Source organism: Stylophora pistillata, chromosome 10 (assembly GCF_964205215.1).
Source record: "Stylophora pistillata chromosome 10, jaStyPist1.2, whole genome shotgun sequence".
Lineage (NCBI taxonomy): Eukaryota > Metazoa > Cnidaria > Anthozoa > Scleractinia > Pocilloporidae > Stylophora > Stylophora pistillata.
This window is the reverse complement of record NC_142528.1, coordinates 12,608,115-12,628,220: the sequence shown is the minus strand read 5'-3', so window position 1 is coordinate 12,628,220 and position 20,106 is coordinate 12,608,115. Positions and strand designations below refer to the sequence as shown.

The 20,106-nt window shown below is 39.4% G+C and overlaps 2 protein-coding genes across 6 annotated transcripts; one reads left to right on the top strand and one right to left on the bottom strand.

Annotated features, from left to right (window-relative positions):
* Nucleotides 1–539: 539 nt before the first annotated feature.
* Nucleotides 540–3,493, top strand: LOC148721856 (uncharacterized). Its single transcript, XM_088735820.1, has 3 exons — nt 540–953; nt 1,908–2,042; nt 2,596–3,493. The coding sequence occupies exons 1-3, from the start codon at nt 766–768 to the stop codon at nt 2,702–2,704; spliced, it is 432 nt and encodes a 143-aa protein (XP_088591946.1). The 5' UTR covers nt 540–765; the 3' UTR covers nt 2,705–3,493.
* A 578-nt stretch (nt 3,494–4,071) lies between these two features.
* Nucleotides 4,072–19,672, bottom strand: LOC111320102 (uncharacterized). 5 transcript variants are annotated; one of them, XM_088735740.1, is made up of 13 exons: nt 19,377–19,672; nt 18,567–18,633; nt 16,049–16,128; nt 14,979–15,211; nt 12,174–12,285; nt 10,771–10,947; nt 9,963–10,219; nt 8,779–9,030; nt 7,565–7,766; nt 6,538–6,717; nt 5,894–6,100; nt 4,695–5,309; nt 4,072–4,533 (listed from the first exon to the last, which is right to left on the bottom strand). In XM_088735740.1, the coding sequence occupies exons 3-13, from the start codon at nt 16,101–16,103 to the stop codon at nt 4,367–4,369; spliced, it is 2,457 nt and encodes an 818-aa protein (XP_088591866.1). In that variant the 5' UTR covers nt 16,104–16,128; nt 18,567–18,633; nt 19,377–19,672; the 3' UTR covers nt 4,072–4,366. The 5 variants fall into 5 exon arrangements, with proteins under 5 accessions (XP_088591866.1, XP_088591867.1, XP_088591864.1 ...); XM_088735741.1 differs by lacking the exon at nt 18,567–18,633 and adding an exon at nt 18,251–18,268; XM_088735738.1 differs by lacking the exon at nt 18,567–18,633.
* Nucleotides 19,673–20,106: the final 434 nt, after the last annotated feature.

Below are 20,106 nucleotides of genomic sequence, written 5' to 3'. Positions count from 1 at the left end.
CGCTATCGATCTGTTTCTCCAAAGTCTTCTGCAATCGCTCTTTTGCCTTCAAATATTCTTTTCTTGAATTCTGGGGACGTCATCTCGCGTGAATTCCAATAGCCGGAATTTAGAGTCAATCTTCTTCAGCGCTTGTTCCAGCTCCGACATGTTGTTTTCACGTTATCTGTGCGCTGTGGTGTGTTTTTTACGGGTACAAATCGATATCAAAGTTATGAATATCTTCAGTCGGTCCTAGCAGGGTCGCCACTTTTGTCGGGAATCGGTTTTCGTCGACAAAGAAACTCACAATTTCTTGATTTTAACAGTTTTAATGGCCCAGCACTCAGCCTAACTGTCACAATTCTTCGTTCTTTGACTCTCTCCCTCTCACTCTCCCACACTCCCACTACTCGTCTCATATATCAGAGGACTCAAGCTTCAAACGGGCGAATTTGACGTCCAGCTGTCATCACCGGAAAAAAGAAACTTCCGTAACGCAACTCGCAGTCACGACAAATTTTTACTTTTAGCGTTTTTGTTCCTTTTATGTACATAGGGAAGAACTAGACGTTCATAGTCTGTGACGTTTTATTCTTTAAAAATCAATGACCAACCCAGTGTCGATCGTGGGAAACTCGTGACTGCATCGTGAATATTACAAACCCAAATTTGCTTGTGTCATGTGGGCCACGCAATCACCGAAAGTAGAAGTTTTGCTACACTTTCAATACAATTTGCTTAGTCGAAAGGACAGAACAAAAACACAAAATCGACGACTACAAAATGGGCCTTTGTTTTTCAGTGAAACGAGAAGATTATGAAGATATTATGCGCTATGATGGTGGAACTTTGCTTTGTTTCAAACACGGAGAAGGAACAAATCTTTACGAAAATGGCGATATGTACAAAGGGCAATGGAAATGGAATCAAATGCACGGTCACGGAGTTTATACACACGCTAACGGAGAAGTGTGAGTAGTGTCGCTAAAAATTGATTTCCCAAAACCAGCGATAGTTTGTCGATGGAACCGAACCTGTTCACTTCTGTACGCGCGTTATTTTCTCTGTTTTTAAGAATACTTTCTCTCCCGCAGAAAATAACTTCAGAGTTACGCTTCTCCATGTAAATCTTGGAACACGCAGGTAGATGAATCACTGCGTAAATCATGTCACTATCAACAGAATGTGCTGCTGCATTGCTATCTTTTAGATACACTGGTTATCTATTACACAAACCTCGCACGCTTTGTATTAAGCCGTGAACAGAGACAGCAGACAACGAGAATAAAAGCACGTGTGGTTTAATGGAGAACTAAAAACAGAAGGTCAAAACAAGCCTGCCAAGACTGACGGGTAACGTTCGTGACGCGTGATGGGCAACAGCTTCTCCACAACTCCCGAACTGAATTGAATACTCCAAGGCCAAAAGTTTTCAAAGTACATATTGAGACACCTCGAGATCCCTTACGCTTCACCTTCTATAAAAGTGTCGAAACTGAAAATCCATATAAATTGCGTAATCTTTCTGATTTCTGCTTTTATGAGGGTGGGTCTGTGGATTTTGTACCTTTCTTTTGTGGAACAAGTTTTCATATTTTTTTCGCATGAAATAGGGTCAGGGCTCCGAGTCACCCTCGGTAACGTTAAAAAATTGGAAAGCACTGAGGTCCATATACGTTGATAAATTAACACCTCTCTGACACATCGCTGATGATCTCCCGATAAATTAATTTCTATCAATTACCAAAAATTGGCAAACATACTTTTTTTGCCTTAAAAAATGTTACCATAGAAACGACATAATGTATGAATAGCACCCTTAATTTTAGCGCTTAAAGAACCGATTAAACAAATATTGTTTTAACTGTCCTCTATCAAGAGGTCATTGATCACGTCTAACTCATAGTGTGATTTTGTTATCATAGAAAACAAGGATATTTTTATCAAAATGAGTATATTGGAAAAGAGCCTGGTGATCTATTTGCTGCCACAACATGTTGCATTGGGTCATGTTTTGGAGGAGCTCAAGCAGAACCTATTCCGAGTGACGAGGAGATAAGGTAAAATTTTCATTTTTTTAGCAAGGAAGAAAGAAATATTGCGCTTTACGACATGTTCATGAAGTCTAAATAATTGCGTGAAAGGCCAAGGAAGAAACATCCAAGAGAACGTTCCTTAGACTCAGTCTTCTCATTGTGTGGGAGGGTCTACAGATGAGGTCTGTTTTAGAACCAATTGCGGCAGATTCATAACTTTTTGAACCTTTCACTTTTAAGATCAGAACGTAACTCTCCAGAGGGACGACGACACATTATTCCTTTGTAAGCATTTCCTGAGAATCTTTTTTTAAGCATTAAGGTATTTATCTCTAATTGTCACCACCGCTCTGCCCAAGAGTGCATAAAAATTTTTGAGAGAACTTTCACATTGATCATTGTTGGAAGAAAAAGGACCAACTGGCCCAAGTTATGTTGCATTAAACATGGTGTTTTGAAGATGTTGCGTGATGCTCACGAAATGGTGTTGTGTGACTGCCATCAAATATCAGGGAGACTACGACCAATGATGGAAATAATAGGAACATTCATCAGAATAATAATTTCTTTCTTTCAGAAAACAAGCGATGAGAGAAAGAGATGAACAAAACGCTAAAAACAGAGAGGCACGGCAACACCGAAGGGACGAGATTCGAAACAAGTATAATATTAAAAAAAAACCCTGATCTATGTAAACGTCTATACTGGGGTTTTGAACATTCCTTCATAGATGGTCATGGGGTATCCGAAATATAGGATGACCGTTAGTTCTTGAAAATCTGCGTGAGTGAGAACGACGCTTCAGAGGGCGTCACGCGAAGAAATCACGCGATTCGACGCGTATATTATTTTCAAGAACAGAGGTAGGTGAAGGAAAAAAGTTGGATTGCGTCTATGAATTTAGTCATTTTTAAGTTTGAAGCCCGAGCTATATTGTGTATATTATCTGTAGGTACAGAAATTCTGATATATCACATCACCTTTTCGTACATTATAATTTTCGGCTGAATTCGTTGCCCTAGAAATTTGGCCTATTTTTTCAGCTCAGTTTGTGAACTTGAAATGTTTCTGCATGCGATTGTTGTTAGAATGTCCCTCGATGTTTACATTTACAATCTCCGAAACATTAAGGATGTAGGAATTTCACTTACGTACTTTGGTCCTTGACAAACCTCGGAGGAAGTTCTGAAATCCGTCGCAGCAAGTTCACGAATGGGCAAGATTTCCATAGAACCCCATACTTCATTATGCATACGATTCTTTGATAATAGAAAACAGAAGCAAAACAACAGATTACCTCTGGGACTTCGGCTGTGTTTGATTGTTATGGGGGTATACGGAAATCTTTTCCACGAATGACTGTTCAAATACCATAAGTGATGTTTCTGAATTAGAAAAATTTTTGTTTGTTCCAATTTTAAGACACGTTTTGTTTCCATACATATTAGTAATAAATTTGCACGTGCTAATCGTCATCGACTGGGTTGTTGTTGGCTCTTGCAACTTACCCAGCTTGGGATTGCAAAGAAACTTAATTACACATCCCGTAATCTTGTCTCGATATGAAGCAATTCTCAAACGAGTCTCGATTACTCCGAGATTGCTTTGGTTTCGCTTTACAACGTTCTGTGAATTGCAGAGAATAATTTTGCCACCGATAAGATATAGACCAAAAACCAATTGCATCAAGTCCACCGCCTTTTTCGGTGTTTCAGGAGGTTCTCAATTAAAATAAACTCTAATCGTAGTAATATTGCATGTTTAGATCACCAAAGCTTTATTTGACATCTTTAGTAACGCCCCTTCCACAAAGAGGATAGTAGCCTTGCTAGAAACAGTGACACTTCCTTCTGAGGTTATTCTGTTTCTCAGTTCGCTTTACTCGGATGACAGGACAACTAGGTATTTAGGGTTCTTAACAGAGAACATTACCTGCGATGAAGCCATGTCTAGTGATCTTCTCTTGCATAGGCCTTAGGCAAAAGGCTAGCTATGGCCCTTGATCAATAATATCGTAACTAAAGTGAGGTTGTTAGATAAACTGCACATCAGCAAGTTTTGCAGATTTTTTTATTTACATGTCCACAATTTCTAATTGTTTTTTCCTTCCTTGGAATAAACGTTAGCTATTTTGCCACCAGAAGAAAAGTAAAATAGAAAGAAAAGTCGACACTCGACTGAGATGTAAAATACGCCAAAAGGAAAAATAAGTTAAATAATAAACAAAAATGACTACAAAATATTTCACACTAATGGCTGTCAGGCATAATAACAGATCCACTGCACCACTACGCAAACCATTTGAAAGCTAATGTTGTGAACACCAAAACGAATTTTTATTGGTTGTTTCACGCCTGATAAGCCACGGCAGTAGTCATAGGGGTGGTCCCTGCGTTTGAAGCTGAATCAGGGTCCTCGCTGTTGATGACGTCATTCTGTTGCAGCTGTGAGGCCAGCACAGCATCCAGTGCAGCCTTAGCAGCATTCAAAGTAGGCTCGTGGGATTGCAGTACCCCTGTTAAAATCAAAATATACAGATTTCAACACAGATTGTTTTTCTCCTACGGAAAATCGCCTCTCCCTCTTTGTTGAGACGATTAAGCTTCCCGTCAACATTTATTGCTTGGAGAGCATACAGTTCTTCCGACATTTGACATCCTATGTCTAAATAACTACCTGAGTCATCCTCGGTTGCTGTCTGCCCCTCATTTTGAGCTTCGTCGTCTTCTTCCCCTCCTTGCACTTTTTCCTGCTCACCAATACTCAGTGCTCCTCCTTGAGAAGGCACCGTGACAATGGTAAACCCATCATGCGTTCTTCTAGCAGTCGTCGTCACCCCATCTAAAGAGGTCACGACCACAGTCTCGGAATGTTGACCTGCCCCCGTTACGGCCTCTAGCGACGTCACTACCACTGTCTGCGGTGCGGAGACAACCTGCACTGACGACATGTCCAGCTCGTGTCCTGTGCTATCAGCAAGGGTGGAATTAAGCTGTTGCACCCCTTGTGATAGTGTCACGGCATGCTCGAGGCTACCTTCCACTTGGATGGCAGCATCGGATGCTATGGCAACAGGAATGGCAATGTGGCCAGTCACGTGACCACCTTCAGCTATTTGGTGCTGAATGTCGGCCAGGTTGCCGTCCATGGCTTGAAGCGCGGCTACTGAAGCTTCGTCGGCTATCACGACGGGCACACCGTGCGCGAAAGCTTGGTTACTTGAGATAGTCTCTGTGTATTCCAACCGCTGACGTTTGTTTGAGGGCTCTTCGTGACCTACGTCATATTCACCTGGGAAGAATGGCAAGATTTACTTATAGGGACACACTGCAAACAGACATCGCTTGCCCTACGCTGTTGCCGGGTAAGACGCCTGCCAGCACGCCTTCATCGCTAGCGCAGCAAGACATACGCCAACAGGAAGATTTGAGAGAAGTCGGGGAGAAGGCTGTCGGGGATCTGGCACTAAAATTACCTACTGCACTTGCAGTCCTCTCGCTTGCAAAGGAATGCGTGCACTGAATCACTAATGATGACAGCCTGCTTGTGGGCTATTGGGTAAGCCGGCAACTGATTGACTGATTACATTTTACTGTCAAGACGCAATTTCTGTAATTACTTTATGAACACAAGAACTGTCCAAAATCATTAGTTACCAGTTTCAAAAAGAATAAAACGCCAATCACGTTTTTGAAACAGGGAAACACTCGAAACTTATTACTCGGGTTTGATTTTGATTTCTTTTCGCCATGTCGAGAAAATCGCATAGACGCCACGAAGCGGCTACGAAAGCGACCCTGTCAACTGACACATCTCCATGCTACTGTCACACCAGACTACTACATCACCCACAAGAAAAACCACAACTTTCTCACCTTCACCCAGATTATCAACGTCAGCTATATCACAGTGAGCGGTCCTCTTGTGATTAGCCAGCGTGGAGGTTTGTCTGTAGGTCTTGTTACAGATATTGCACGTGTATGGCTTGTTATGGGTGTGGACCACGTGATGCTTGTACAGACTGGAATACTCTGTGAAGCGCTTGTTACACCCAATTACTTGACAAATGTATGGCCGCTCTCCTGTAAATAAAACAACAAATGAGCAAAAATGTTGTTCAAGGCTTAAAAAAACAAACAAACAAACAAACAAAAAAATACAAAAATATTTAACTTTCCAATGAGGAATCGAAAATAAAACTTCAAATTCCGCGCTCCGTTGCTCTACAACTATGCGTAGAGAACTCTATGAATATCTGGCCTGGGTTATGTGCTTAGACGCGAAGTGAGAGTCGCTTCCAAGTGTCTAACCCTTCCCTAAGGTTGAGCTTAGACGGCTCTTTTAACCAAATTAATTTTCTTGCTTTAGCAGGATTACGCTGCGACCCAAAGGAAAGTAAACCACCATAAGATGCTTGTAACCTTGAGACCCCCGTGAAACCTAAACGATTCGTCTAAAGAAAAGTGACAAATCCGACTTCTTCTGTCTAAATCTGACACCACCAATAATGCCAATGTACCTGTATGTATTCTTGAATGATTCTTGTAGTTAGTGGCGCTAGCAAAGGACCGTCCACAGCCCTCGTGTTCGCAGACATACGGTCGTTCACCCGTGTGAGTCCTCATGTGTACTTTCCTTATGTTTGATGTGGTGAAGGACCGTCCACAGTCTGGGAATGGGCACGTGAAAGGCCTTTCCCCTTGGAAAAACAAAAGCAAACCAAAGTTTAGAAACGGATTTAACAATGCTGAAATGGTACTAGCAGTTCGCTATGTTCTCTTGTGACCGACCGATCGACAGATATGCGGTGCAGTTTAACCAACAGTTTTTACTGCAAATACAATGCCTATTGCAATAAAAAAATGACCATTCCACGATGGAGAAAACAATTAGCTAGCTCATATATACTAATTAAGCAGATGCGTCTCCTGTTAGACGCTTCTGGTTCGTCTGTTGAGGCTAATCTGCGTCTGGTCATAGACTCGTCTTCTACTGGTTTTTTGTATATATTTTGGTCCCCTTATCTTTGAGCTGCACTTTTCAGTGTACGAGGAAACCAGACAGGGGTTACATTCAATGCGATATAATATATTGCGAAGCCCTTTTGTGAGATGACGTTTTGTTTTTTAAGCACACACAAACCTTATAATTCAGGGCCCAGTTGTATCAGGGCCGGATAACGGTATCCAACGGATTAATTTGCTATCCGGCTGATAAGTGACAGGTAAACGTTTGTGCTATCTATTGGATTGAGATATATCCAGTGGATAGCGTTCTCAAATCTTCAAACAACCGGGGTCAAGAGGCAAAAACGCTCGAAAAATGATCGAATCCGAAATAACCACAAGGCGTAAATCAATCACCGTACATCCAGTGAAAATTATTTAACTGTTAGTAAAACACAGTGGAAATGTGGACATAACAGTAGGGAACGTACTAGGGATGCTGTACAGTGTAACCCTCCCTGATTCGTTGGCAGATCTTAGCCACGCCTTGGCCGATGCTTGAACAATCATTGACCTTGAATTTCAGCTCTGTTAACTTACCTGTATGCGTGCGCACATGTTTCTGCAGATCTCCTGACGTCTTAAATGCTTTACCGCAGTCATCATGTGGACATTTGTAAGGTTTCTCTCCCGTGTGGGTCCGTGTGTGACTCTTCAGACCATACCCTGTAGCGAATGCTTTATCACAGCCATCAACTCGGCATTTAAACGGTTTCTCTCCTGTGTGAGCACGTTCATGAACCTGAAAAAAAAAAAAGAAAAAAAAAAGGCAAATGAACATTTGATTATAGCAACTGATTACCATCTGTCGATTTATTCATAATTTAAATATCTAACAGATGACACCAATCATTTTAAAGGCAATTTTACCTTCCCTGATCCCAATCAAAACGTAGTTAAAGGGTTTAGGATAGGAAAAAAAAATTGGGATACTATGTTTAAGTCCAAAAGATAGAAAAGTTAACACCGTAATGAACAGTATGACCTTTTTTTAATTATGTTTTCTTAAAAGAAAAAAAAAAAAAAAATCTCACCAAAAATATAGTACACGACAAAAGTGTATTAAAAAGTACAGTATGAAACAATTGTCATAACAAAGTGAAGTCGAGACAAGTTATCGTAAAATACCGTACACCTTATCAACTGGTGGGTCCACGACAACATTGTAGACCACTAGTTCATCATAGCCACATGAATTCTCTTTTTCAGCAAGAATTATCAATTCTACAAATTTAATATCGCTGCAAATATACGAAACTACTGCTATTGGATTTCTTTTGACCTGATCCAATAAAAATGAACCACAAAGAACAAAGAATATTATAACATAACTAAAGCAAAGCGCGCGCTCTGATTGGTTAATTCAGCATCTACTATTTGCCCATGGGTGCCTGCTGCTGACGTGAGCAAATGCTAACACTAATTTTCCGCGCGCGCATGTTTTTTCTAATCACGTAAGATTTGTTAAATAAAAGGGAACTCTTGTTCCAATGTATCAATGTTATGATATAAAACAAATGATGAACGCCATAGCGTGTACTATTGAGTTATGGATGCACTTGGGAGGTTTGCTAGCACTCAAGAGGCTAGAGTCGCACTCGGCTATCGCCTCGTGCGACTCTTACGCTTCTTTCGTCTTAGCAACCTCCCGCGTGCATCCATAACTCAATAGTACACGCCATGGCGTTCACCATTTGTTAAAAACACAGTAGATCTGCATGTACATGTTGGTACTGTAAAACCAAAAAACAAACCTTCAGATGGTGTGCCGTGGTGTACACCTTTCCGCACCCTTCGTGATCACATCGGTACGGTTTTTCTCCTGAGTGAGTTCTTACATGCTTGGTCAAGTCACTCTGAGTGATAAAGGCCTTCTCGCAGCCTTCTTCTTCACACCTGAACGTGTCTCCCGTGTGACTCCGCCCATGAGCCTTCAGCCGGTATGACGTGGAGAATTGCTTGCTACACCCATCGATTCCGCAGTGGTAAATCTTCTTGGCTGCTGCCTGGTTTTGCAAAATGGGACCACAAAGGTTAAACCCTCTACACCCAAACATCAGCATGGATATTCTCCATACTGTTCTTTATACATTTCCTAAGGTGCTGACAAGGAGAATTTGTTAAACTGTCAAATTAAAGCTTGTTCAGTTGGTGACCATTTCCTGTTTACTCCTGACCCTAATTTCTGATTCAGGGGTGATATTAGTCGCAAGTCACTCAAAGGGGTTAAACCCTTTGCCCGCAAGGGTGTGACTAGCATCTAATTTCTCCTTACAATATCACCCCTGAATCACACATTAGGGTCAGGAGAATAAAGAAAATGATCACCAACTGAAGGAGCTTTTGATTGTTAAACAAATTCTCCTTGTCAGCACCTTAGGAAATGTATAGAGAACAGTATGGAGAATATCCATCTGGATGTCTGGGGGTAAAGAGTTCATATTTCATTTGATGATGCATGTACATACTGACAATACATCCATGATTTGTTACACTGGGTGTTGAAAATGACTGAGCAGCTATGACAATCTCAAAAACTTCTACAAGAAAACCAGTCAATGAAAGAGTCCCCTAATGTCAGAAATAAAGTGAAATAAAGTCATCAGAGTCAAGTGAATGATTGTTGTCAGTAGAATGTTCTTATTCCAGTTCGTGTGAAATGATAGGTTGGTTTTGCCATGATGTAATTGGCTGTAAGACTCAAGTGACATAAGTCGGTCGTGATTGGTCTGTTTCGATCTGTCGGTAAAGTTAGGTCGTTCTTTTTCCGTCGTTTGTGATGTTTATGTCGTGAATGAGTCGTTTGTATGGAGTGGGTAGTTGTTGACATCTGTTTAGGGGAGTCTGTTCTAAGTTAGTAAACCAGCTTTCCAGAGTCAGTCGTTGAAAATAGTCAGCGCTGTAGAGGGGAGAATTAAAACTCAGATGAGATTCATACCTCCTGATCCTGGTTACCAGAATCATCTTGAAGCACATACAGCGTTGAATGATCTTCGTGATCAACCTGATGGGTGTGATGTGCAGCAAACTGTTCTAGAGGAATTCCTGTTGGGTCTACCGTCTCACTTGTGCTCACCATGGATGGGTTTGACTCAGAAATTGTCGTCATAGAGACTGAGGAGTTAGTATCGAAGGATGTGGGTTCTGAAGTGATGACATAACTAGTTCCGTCACTGCTCTGATGAACATAAGTTGCTGGTTAAAGATGAAAAAAGAAATGGAATATGTTGGTGTATAGAAAGTATGGCAGGCCTTTCATAGTGAATATATATATCAATTTATCAGAAAAGCAAACAGTCATAGGACTAGAGAAATGTAAATAATGGTGTCTGGGAAGTAGGGATGGTCTGTCAAAGCCTCATTTTTTTAAGTCGTCACTGGAGTTGCTTATCAAGTACTAGACTGTAGTCAGCATTAACCCTTATAACTCCCAGAAGTGATTAACATGAAACTTCTCCCTATAATATCCCTACGTTATTCAGCAAATAGGTCATGAGAATACTCAAACTTATCAGATAGAAATTGTTATCTGGATCTAACACCAAGTTCTCATAACTTATTTACAAGGAGATGTGTTGCAACTAGAGGGGAGAATTAACAATCAGATCAAGTAAGCCATTTGATACAAAATAAATTCTTTGAAATAACCTCTCGACTCCTCAGATCTGAAAAAAAAAAATTATCTAAACTTATGACAATGCCATCAATTTTTCAATTGAGAAGAATTTTTGGACTGTTTACTTTACCTTCAAAAGTGCTTCCGGCAGGGAGAGTTTGCACAGTCCCACCAGGAAGTTCAGTCAGGGTCACAGCCTGTGGTTCTAGAAACACCGTTCCACCTGGAGTTGAACTCACTACTACAGCCGATTGGACAAGGTCACCTGGTGCCAAGCTGGTCTGGACAGACTGATAGCCTTCATTACCTGCAGGTTATTTCCACATCTAAATAAATTTTTTTTGGATGAAGGGTTGAGTTGTCAAGGTGTTCCATCATCAGAATGTGAATTCACAACCTTACTTGAGATTTCAATTGCCTGGGAAATTAACTAATCAAATATTCGACTAACTGAGGAGCTTGCCACCTGATTCTGATGTTGACTCATCTTTGGACTTTAAAAGCATCCTTAACTGCCACCTACAACAGTTCTAAATTACTTTTATTAAAACTTGGGGATCCCAATTTATAATAAACCAAGGTCATGTGGGAAGAAAAAAATAGATGGAGAAGAGAACAGCAAGTAGACACCGTATATAAAACCGACAGTAAGGGCAACGATTAGATAAAGACAATCTTCACTTTCAAATGGTTCTTTTTAGACACCACCACATCCTATGAAAATGGGTAACAAACAGTTTTTGTCTTAAGTACCAATAATAGCACAATAAAAGAGGGAAATTTGGACTTAACCATTTTTTTTTAAAGCCAGTGCACCTTAGTTTATTCAGATTTTAGTTCTATTTGTCCAACATTACAATCCAACAAATGTTTTTGCTTGCCTGTGATTGGTCAAAACACAACATGTGACCAAATGTCCCCAACTAAAATGGGGGGATAACCAAGGATATACCCACATGTAGTTACCACATGCACAAAGTGATATTCTCTAACTTTCAAACCTTACATCCAATACAGAAAACACTGCATTTAAATTTAATTTAAGATGAGAGAGTGTTGTGTGGTTGTTACAGAAAAAGGAATAGGCCTTTTTTTTTTTTTTTTTTTTTTTTATAAAATTGTATCAGATAACACTGAAAAGTGAACATCCCACACCATAAATGGTAAGCTGTTTGTATACATTTCCCTGTGCACTGAAAAATATTTGAAGGATAATAGTCACAACAGCCTCCATTTGGCTCAAAAATATGCCTTTGTATTTGTCCTTGGACATTATCTGTTCTGCAAAGCTCACAGTTTTCCTCAAGCTTTGCTCTTGGAAACCTGTTCGCATCTTAGAATGGATACATGTAATATCGGCAGATAAATATCTGTGCAAATTTTTGCAACAAATGAAGGGTATGGTTTAAATATTCCCAGCTTGTTATTTCATTTCCTCTCTTTCATGCCACTTTCATGGTATAGATACTATAAGGAAAAATTGCTCATTGTTCACTCCTAGGAGTAGAGGTTTAATGATATTTCTTGACATACCATCTTGTTGTTCCACAGAGGCCATAATGGTGGCTGTAGCAGCATCTTGTTCTCCTTGTTGAGCAACTAGAATTGAGTCTGTATCTTTTACTTCAACATCTGTGTCTTCGCTCTAGTAGACAAAAGAAAGAAACATGTTGCAAATCTTTGGGTTTATCCTCAAAGCCACACCCACTCATTATCATTAGCTACATTACTAATTAAAACTCCTTGTTTAATGCTGAATCCTGAAGGTACAGACATGTCAATTTACAGAATCCACACTCTCTGTACGTTTCACTGACAAGACTGATTTTTAAAGGTGTTATGTCACAAATATTTTTTCCAATAATTTTTAACTTCTGACAAAATCTAAATCTAAATCTAAATATCGTTATGTCGGCAAAATCGTTTAGGACATCACGCCAACTCTAAGATAATAATAAGTGAAGCTATACTAAATATACAACACTATTAAAAACTATTGAAAATTATTAAAAACTATTTAAAACTACCAATAAATAAATTTAAGTTAGTTTGCTTTTAAAAATACGGAGGGATTGGCTGGAGACAGTTTCTTTTGGGAGTTTGTTCCATTCAGTTATTGTCCTGGGAAAAAAAGAAAATCTAAAAATGTCTTTATGTCCTTTCGGTACAATAAATTTAAAATCATGGCTTCCTCGGGTTCTCCTTTCTTTGTTTGTTATCAAATAATCCCCCCAATCCCCATCTAGGAGGCCGTGGCACATCTTGTACATAGTGAAGAGCCTTGCATGTCTTCTCATTGTTTCAAGTGTGTCCCAATGTAGGTCTTGCAGCATTTCCGTCACGCTCGTTGTTCGATCGTAATTTCCAGTGACAAAGCGGGCTGCTTTCCGCTGTACCCTTTCTAGAGCGGCTCTATCTTTCTGGTAATGTGGGTCCCATGCGCTACAGGCATACTGGAGTTTTGGCCTCACAAGTGTCATATACACGGTTTCTTTCACTGACTTTGGACAATTCCACAGGTTTCGTTTGATAAGTCCCAGGACCTTATTTGCCCTAGATGTGATTGTTTCAATGTGTGGTGACCACCTCATTTTGTTATCGAGCATTAACCCCAGATAAGGGTGAGATTCCACTTCTTCTAGGATTTGTCCACAGAATACGTATTCTCGCTTTGGTGGATCTCTCTTGGTTGTAAAACACATGATCTTACACTTTGAAGGATTAAATTCCATCTTCCACGTTTGTTGCCAGTCTTCTAATCTAAACAAGTCCTCTTGGAGATCGGCTGTGTCTTCATCACAACAAATTGTCCCATATAACAATGCATCATCAGCAAAAAGTCTAACAGTACATTTAAGAGTATCAGGTAAGTCATTTATATACATTAAGAACAGTAGCGGTCCTAAGACAGTTCCTTGGGGAACACCAGATGTCGTAACTACAGGGGCAGATGATGCCCCCTCAATTACCACTGATTGGGTACGCTGTGTTAGGAACGATTCAAACCAGTTAAGTAGTGGGCCACGAATTCCGTAATAATCAAGTTTCTTCAAGAGTCTGCGATGGGGAACTTTGTCGAATGCTTTTGAAAAATCAAGGATTGCGGCGTGAATTGTTTTGTTAGACTGGATAGCACTTGCTATGTCATGAATGGTACATATGAGCTGTGTTTCTGTTGATCGTTTCGCTCTAAAGCCATGTTGACAATCAGTGAGCACCCTATATCGTGAAAGATGCTTCATAACATGGCTATGTACAATATGCTCAAGTACCTTTGATGCAATGCAGGTAAGTGACACGGGCCTATAATTTGAAGGATCCGATTTCTTTCCTTTCTTGTGAATAGCGCATACGTTGGCATGTTTCCATTGGATAGGCACAGTTCCGGTATGAATACAATCTTGATATATGTCAGTAAGGACCTGTGATATTTCATAGGCATTTTCCTTTAAAAACCAGGGTGGAATTCCATCCGGGCCATACGCCTTATCTACCTTCAACTCGCTAAGTTGCTTTTCAACTCCACGGGTTGTGATTTTTATTGTTCCAATAGTCGGGATAGGGCTTTCGCCAAGGTCTGGGATATTCTCTAATTCTTCGTTGTTGAAAACACTGGAGAACTGGCTATTTAGCACTTCGGCCTTAGCTCTCGGTTCGATAAACACTTCATTTCTAACTTTGAGGTCCTGGGTATCCGTACCCTCTTTTCCTAGTTTTTTGATGTGTGACCAAAAAGCCTTCGGGTTTTGTTTTATGGAATCACCGAGAAAGTCAGAAAGATAATTGTTCCTGGACTCATTCAAGTTCTTATGTAATTGTTTCCTGACTAATTTAAATTTAAATGTAAAGTTATTATAAGCATTCAAACTGTAAGTATCATAAGGAATTATGAGACAGATATTTTAAATTCTATGATAGAAACTGGAAAGCAGAGGAGGAATGGTGGAACTATTACTTCCCACTGCAGTGGCCAAGTTAGTTAATTTTCTTTCTTGGAATATTCTTCTGATTGCTCTAGGTCTTGGTTCTAGGTCTTGGCTCTAGGTCTTGCTGATTTTGCCAACAAATCTAAATCCAGTTCAATATGGAAATAGAAGATAAGCAGAATCCTCTCACGGAAGTAAACCAATTGGTATAGGGGAGGGGAGGGGAGGGACAGGGGCAGAGGATACATTACATCAGAATTAACCAGACAGTAACTTGATCTAAAGTCACAAATTGTATAGCCCAGTTTCCACCATTATGGCCACAAATCAGCTTATAATAAAGTTCTCGATCAGGGCCCAATCACAAAACAAAATGTCGCCTTTTCATTATCAGTGATATAGCAACACTTACAATGACAATAGCTTTGTTTTCAGTGTCATGTGGTTGTAACACATCACCAGTTACCACAGCTACAGCACTTGGAACAGATGATTGGTTTGCATAGACACTTGATGGCTCAAGTTTACTGGGACTTGTAAAAACTTGCTGTTGTGCTAACAGAAGACCAATCACTTCTTGCTCTGTGGAATTGATTGGTTGACCAGCGATGTGACTGACAGCTACAGGTGCCAGATCACTGGGTTCTGACAGAAAAAATGTTTGGATCAAAATCATTATTAAAATAAACATTGAAATATGATTCATTGTTCAAGATTTGCAATTGGTGTTAAGGTTGGTGGTTGTTCACCATAAATTAGCAGGGCTTGATATAATAACTTTTCAACTTACTAGCCAAGTGGCTAGTGACAACTTAGATGTCGCAACAATTTCAGTTTTTTTACTAGCTAAACTGGCTTGTGGAAATCGAAAACCACTAGCCAAAACTGAATTTCTACTAGTCTGTGGCTAGTTGGCTATTGTTAGTGTCAAGCCCTGAATTATATAGATATGTTTCTAAAATTTCTAGAAAAATCAATCTGAATTTGCATCTCCACAAAAATAGCATAAGGGCACTTGGGATCCATGAATTGGAAGAAGAGAAAAAATGAGAAGCACAGATCCCAGTTTTTTTCTCTCCCATGTACATATGTTCAAGGCTCCTTATATATTTTTACAAATCCTGCAAGTGCTTTCAATGACAAGGCTTTTGAAGAGATTATATCATCTTTCATTCTCCAAGACGAAGTGGTAAGATATCATAATGAAAATTTGACACCATTTTGGACTCAAAACCTAAAATTTAAACTCAAATCTAACATTATCCAGTTAATCTACAACATTATCAATGTATATGAAAGCATTCTTGACAGTTATGAACACTACTTTAAAAGCAGTAGTGAAAATAAGGCCTGAAAAAAAAAATCAGGCCCATATGGGATTCGAACCCATGACTGCTGCGATACTCATGCAGTGCTCTACCAAATGTTGGTTGGCAATCCACATTGTTGTCATCAAAAAGAAAAATAAATATACCAGAGTACCTTCTAATTGAACTTCCTTTTCTCCTTTGATCATTCCATCCAAATCAGCATCCATGGTTTGTTTTCAGACTACTTAGTGTCTGAAATAAAAATTTGTGTTTGAAAATCATTTTGAAAGAAATGTTGCGCACAAGGCAACATACACACAGTATGTATGTGTACATGCAGTGCCACTCAAAAATAAGGCAACACCACTGACTAGTCTTAGACGCTTGTCTGATATGTCAACCTCTGTAAACAGACTAGTTTAAAAAGTGCCATGACCAAGTGTGTTTGCTCTGTGCTTGTGTTAGAAAATATTAATAAAAAACAAATTAAAGATTACATTCACAATTGTGGATGAGTAAGCTGAGCATGCAGTCTAGTAAATCTTCTGAATCAAGTAAATCTGGATATTTTTCTTCACAAAAAGAGAAATCAAGTACATTTTGTCTCAATAACAAATCATCTAATTTGCGTAATAGACTTTGCTCACCACTGAGTCTCTGAGGCTGAGTGGAAGAGCATCAGAACACAAAATCAGGTCTGAGGCTTGATTCCTCATGGGGACTCTGAATTTTTCCATTGTCCCATGCTCATACAAAAAACATCTTTCTCTATTCCGTCTGAATTTTTGCTTTTAGATTTAATTGAGGTCTTCGTACATCCATGTGATCAACCAGGGTTGCCACTCATTAGAACCCAAAAAATTCCCTGACTTTCCCTTGACCTCAAAACATTTTTCACTGACCTTGAATTAAATTAATTATCAAACAGGCCAAATCCACTATTACATCTCTCCATTGCTTTTAAGCTAAAGTTCTATCCAATTTGCTACACTCGATTGACTACTTCACAAACCTTTGTAGAGCCCTCAAAACAAAATTCCCTGACTTTGACAAGAACTAACATTTTTCTTGACTTTTTGCAAAATTCCCTGACCTTGAAAAATTTTTGTTTTTCCCTGACCGTGGCAACCCTGTCAACCATCTGTTTGAGGCAAGAGACTGAGACAAAGCTGTCCAAAAATAAATTTAGCAAAACGCAGGGGAGGGGGTTGGGGTTGTTCACAACATCTGCTATCAAACATCTGCAGATTTCACAGTTTGGAGGGGTTGTAATCTTAGAGTTTAGGATAACATTCACGAATGCCTACAATTTTTTATTTTCCAGAAGATAAAGTTTGATGGCCATAAATAAAACAATAATAAACTGAGGAAAAAATAGCTATTTGAACAAGGGGAAATAAGGAAGAAATATTGTGCCAATTGTATTCTAACTTGTGCAGTGTACATTCCAATCATATGTGAGTACAGTATAGAGACCTGAGTCCAGTAAAAATGGAACATTTTGAGGAAAGACTTGATATAAATATAGCATAAACTGTAAAAAAATGGTCCCTAGACTAACAAAACCTGAATTGAAGTGACACATTCTGTGTAATGGCACAAAAGGGACAAAAAAATACATAACCTAACTTATGGAGACTGGGCTGCATAGTTTAGATAATTAAGTCCTGATAATCAAAAATACATGTATGAACGTTACTGAGCCAAAAATAAAACTGAAAAGGCAGCATTTAGTCAACATTCCACAAAAATTTAAAGACATTCTCAAATCATTGTGCATCATCCACAAACATGGTTTGAGTTTTCGGGGGTTAACTCATAAAGAAAACTTCCTTGAGGGACCTGAAGCAGAAATTTTCATACTTAGTTTTATTCAAAAGCAAGAGAGAAGGACAGGGAAATACTCAAAGTGTAGTTCTGAGTAAAAAAAAAAGCAAAGTATGTCTACACTCATTGCAAAAATTTGCAAAAATGTTGACACCTAAAAGGCATGAGATCCAATGGCTTTGTGGAAAACATTCATGCAGATACTTATCAGTGATTCACTTCTCTCACCATTCATGAAAATCCTTAGTTATAATAATCCTTTTTCTTCCAGATAAGTGTGGATAGCTTCCAAGATTGTCATGTGAATGAACCCAGAAGGCAGTAAAGTCTCATCTTTCATTGTAAATTATTAAGTGTCAACATTTTTGCAATCCAGTGAATAGTCCCTTATAGTTGACATGTTGTGATACTATATATTATCGGATGACCTGACCCATTCCACACCACTCAGACAATTCAAGAGAAAACCATCATGAATAGCAAAGTGTGTGGGACCAAAAGGATTGACGTGAGCCAGCCAATGAAACATATGCAGCCCAATACTGACCTGGTTCTGTTGCATTTTCTAAAAGTGTGAATAATAACTGTGAATTACAGGTTGACAGAAGACAGACATGAGAAAAAGAGAACCTTTTTTCACAAATTGTTTATTGTTCTGACCTAAAGAAATAAAGGAAAATTTCACTGTAGAATCACTTGTTAGGTTGTCTAGTGCCTGCATCACAAATTTTTTTGGTCAGTGCGTGCATAAACTCGTATATGCGTGTCTGACTTTCCTGTGTCTAGGCATAAGAAATGTGTCTGTGTAGTTATACACAAGGAGTACTGTATACGAAATGACTTAGAGCCATACATTTCCCCACCTTGCCCTCCCTCACTGTCAATGTGCCCTTGAATTCGCAAATCCACCTGTGTAAATTGCAACATCATCTATCGAGGAAATTACTATTTTTAACTCAGATACTTATTTTATCGATGTATCTATATTATTTATTTCTATCCAAGTAAAGTTCTTGAAATGATCGATTAAGTTAAAACAGACAGCTTCTCATCACAAGTTTGTCATATAAATGTCTGGGAGATGCATAAAACTCCAATAACAAAGCAACGTTTGAAACGAAACCGGAATTTTCTTGTTTAATCTCTGTCTAAGTCGACTTTGCTTGTCCGATCACCTAGGTAATATAGGCATAACTCATAAAACTTCCAATAAAATTCAAGTCAAATGAAGAACTTAAACTCAAATCGTCCACTTTCTGGCGCTGACTTAGAGTCCCGAAAAGATTCGATATCCCGAAGGTTAAACAAAACGAAGCAACGTGCGCGTTCAAAGGCGTTCGAGGTCCATAATTATTCATTCATAAATTTCAAACCGCTACAGCTTACAATCCACCCCGAAGATATTACCACTGCTCAACAAAACTCAGTCATTCGAACCTACTATGAAATGACCTAACATCTTTTTAACATTCCAGCGACTAAGCCACGTTTCCATCAAAAGAGCGCCATCCTCGAGCGAAATCAATAGTAAAAGAACCCGTGGCCGCCATTTTTGTTCGCTTAGACGTCGTTGAAAGGCACAAATGCTCGAAATTTTTCACTCGTAAGGAAATAACCTAACCGTAATCATTCATCCAATCCATTCAGCAGTACTAAGATAAAACTACAAATACCTGAAGCTTGGGTAAACGCAAAGCACGCCGGGCTTCAAGTGTTGAACGCTGGGAAGTAAAACCGTTTCCCAACAGCCACCTTCATAAAACACTAAACAACGACCAAAGGAGGATCTGGCACTTCGGCTGAACGATGGATAGCCGATCGTCGCCGAAAATAACAGCCAAAGGACGCGATTGTCCCCGACGGTGGCCGAACCAGGTTACCTCCCGTATATGGGCATCTTGGCCGGCAAATATGGCGGGAAAATGATAGAATCACATCAGTACCTAAACTTTGTAGCTTTCGATGCGAAACTTACCATTTTTCGACGCTAATGCGATCAAGAAAGGAAAAACCTATGATAGCTTGATCACAAGGCCTTTTGGAAATGGCAACTTTCCAGAGTCTAATGATTGTAACGAACACTTGTCAGATCCAAAGGCGGCTGACATGATATTTACATATTTGAAATATCTTCACGTCGAGACCTTCTAATTTAATAATTACACCGCTGCTCTACCGTTTATGTTAGGGGGCTCGTATTCAAGAAAAAGGGGCGGCAAATGGAGTATCTAGCACTAGAAAAGATTTATGCCATGCAGATTTATCCGGTTCGCGCGCGTGGATTAAAGGGTTTGTGTGAAAATGACATATACTTAGGGAAGGTCCCCCTATCAAAGTTACATCTCCTTGGAAGCATATTACCAAACCTTCCTCCCCAATTCCATAATCAAAACCTCTAATCGT

What these genes read in the sequence shown, in the direction of transcription:
- LOC148721856 (XM_088735820.1), top strand. Translation starts at nt 766, where the DNA reads ATGGGCCTTTGTTTTTCAGTGAAACGAGAAGATTATGAAGATATTATG. An exon ending in ACACACGCTAACGGAGAAGT is followed by an intron (nt 954 to 1,907) that starts GTGAGTAGTGTC and finishes TTGTTATCATAG; the next exon opens with AAAACAAGGATATTTTTATC. An exon ending in CCGAGTGACGAGGAGATAAG is followed by an intron (nt 2,043 to 2,595) that starts GTAAAATTTTCA and finishes TCTTTCTTTCAG; the next exon opens with AAAACAAGCGATGAGAGAAA.
- LOC111320102 (XM_088735740.1), bottom strand. Translation starts at nt 16,103, where the DNA reads ATGGATGCTGATTTGGATGGAATGATCAAAGGAGAAAAGGAAGTTCAA. An exon ending in CTGGTAACCAGGATCAGGAG is followed by an intron (nt 9,031 to 9,962) that starts GTATGAATCTCA and finishes TTGCAAAACCAG; the next exon opens with GCAGCAGCCAAGAAGATTTA. An exon ending in ACATGTGCGCACGCATACAG is followed by an intron (nt 6,718 to 7,564) that starts GTAAGTTAACAG and finishes TGTTTTTCCAAG; the next exon opens with GGGAAAGGCCTTTCACGTGC.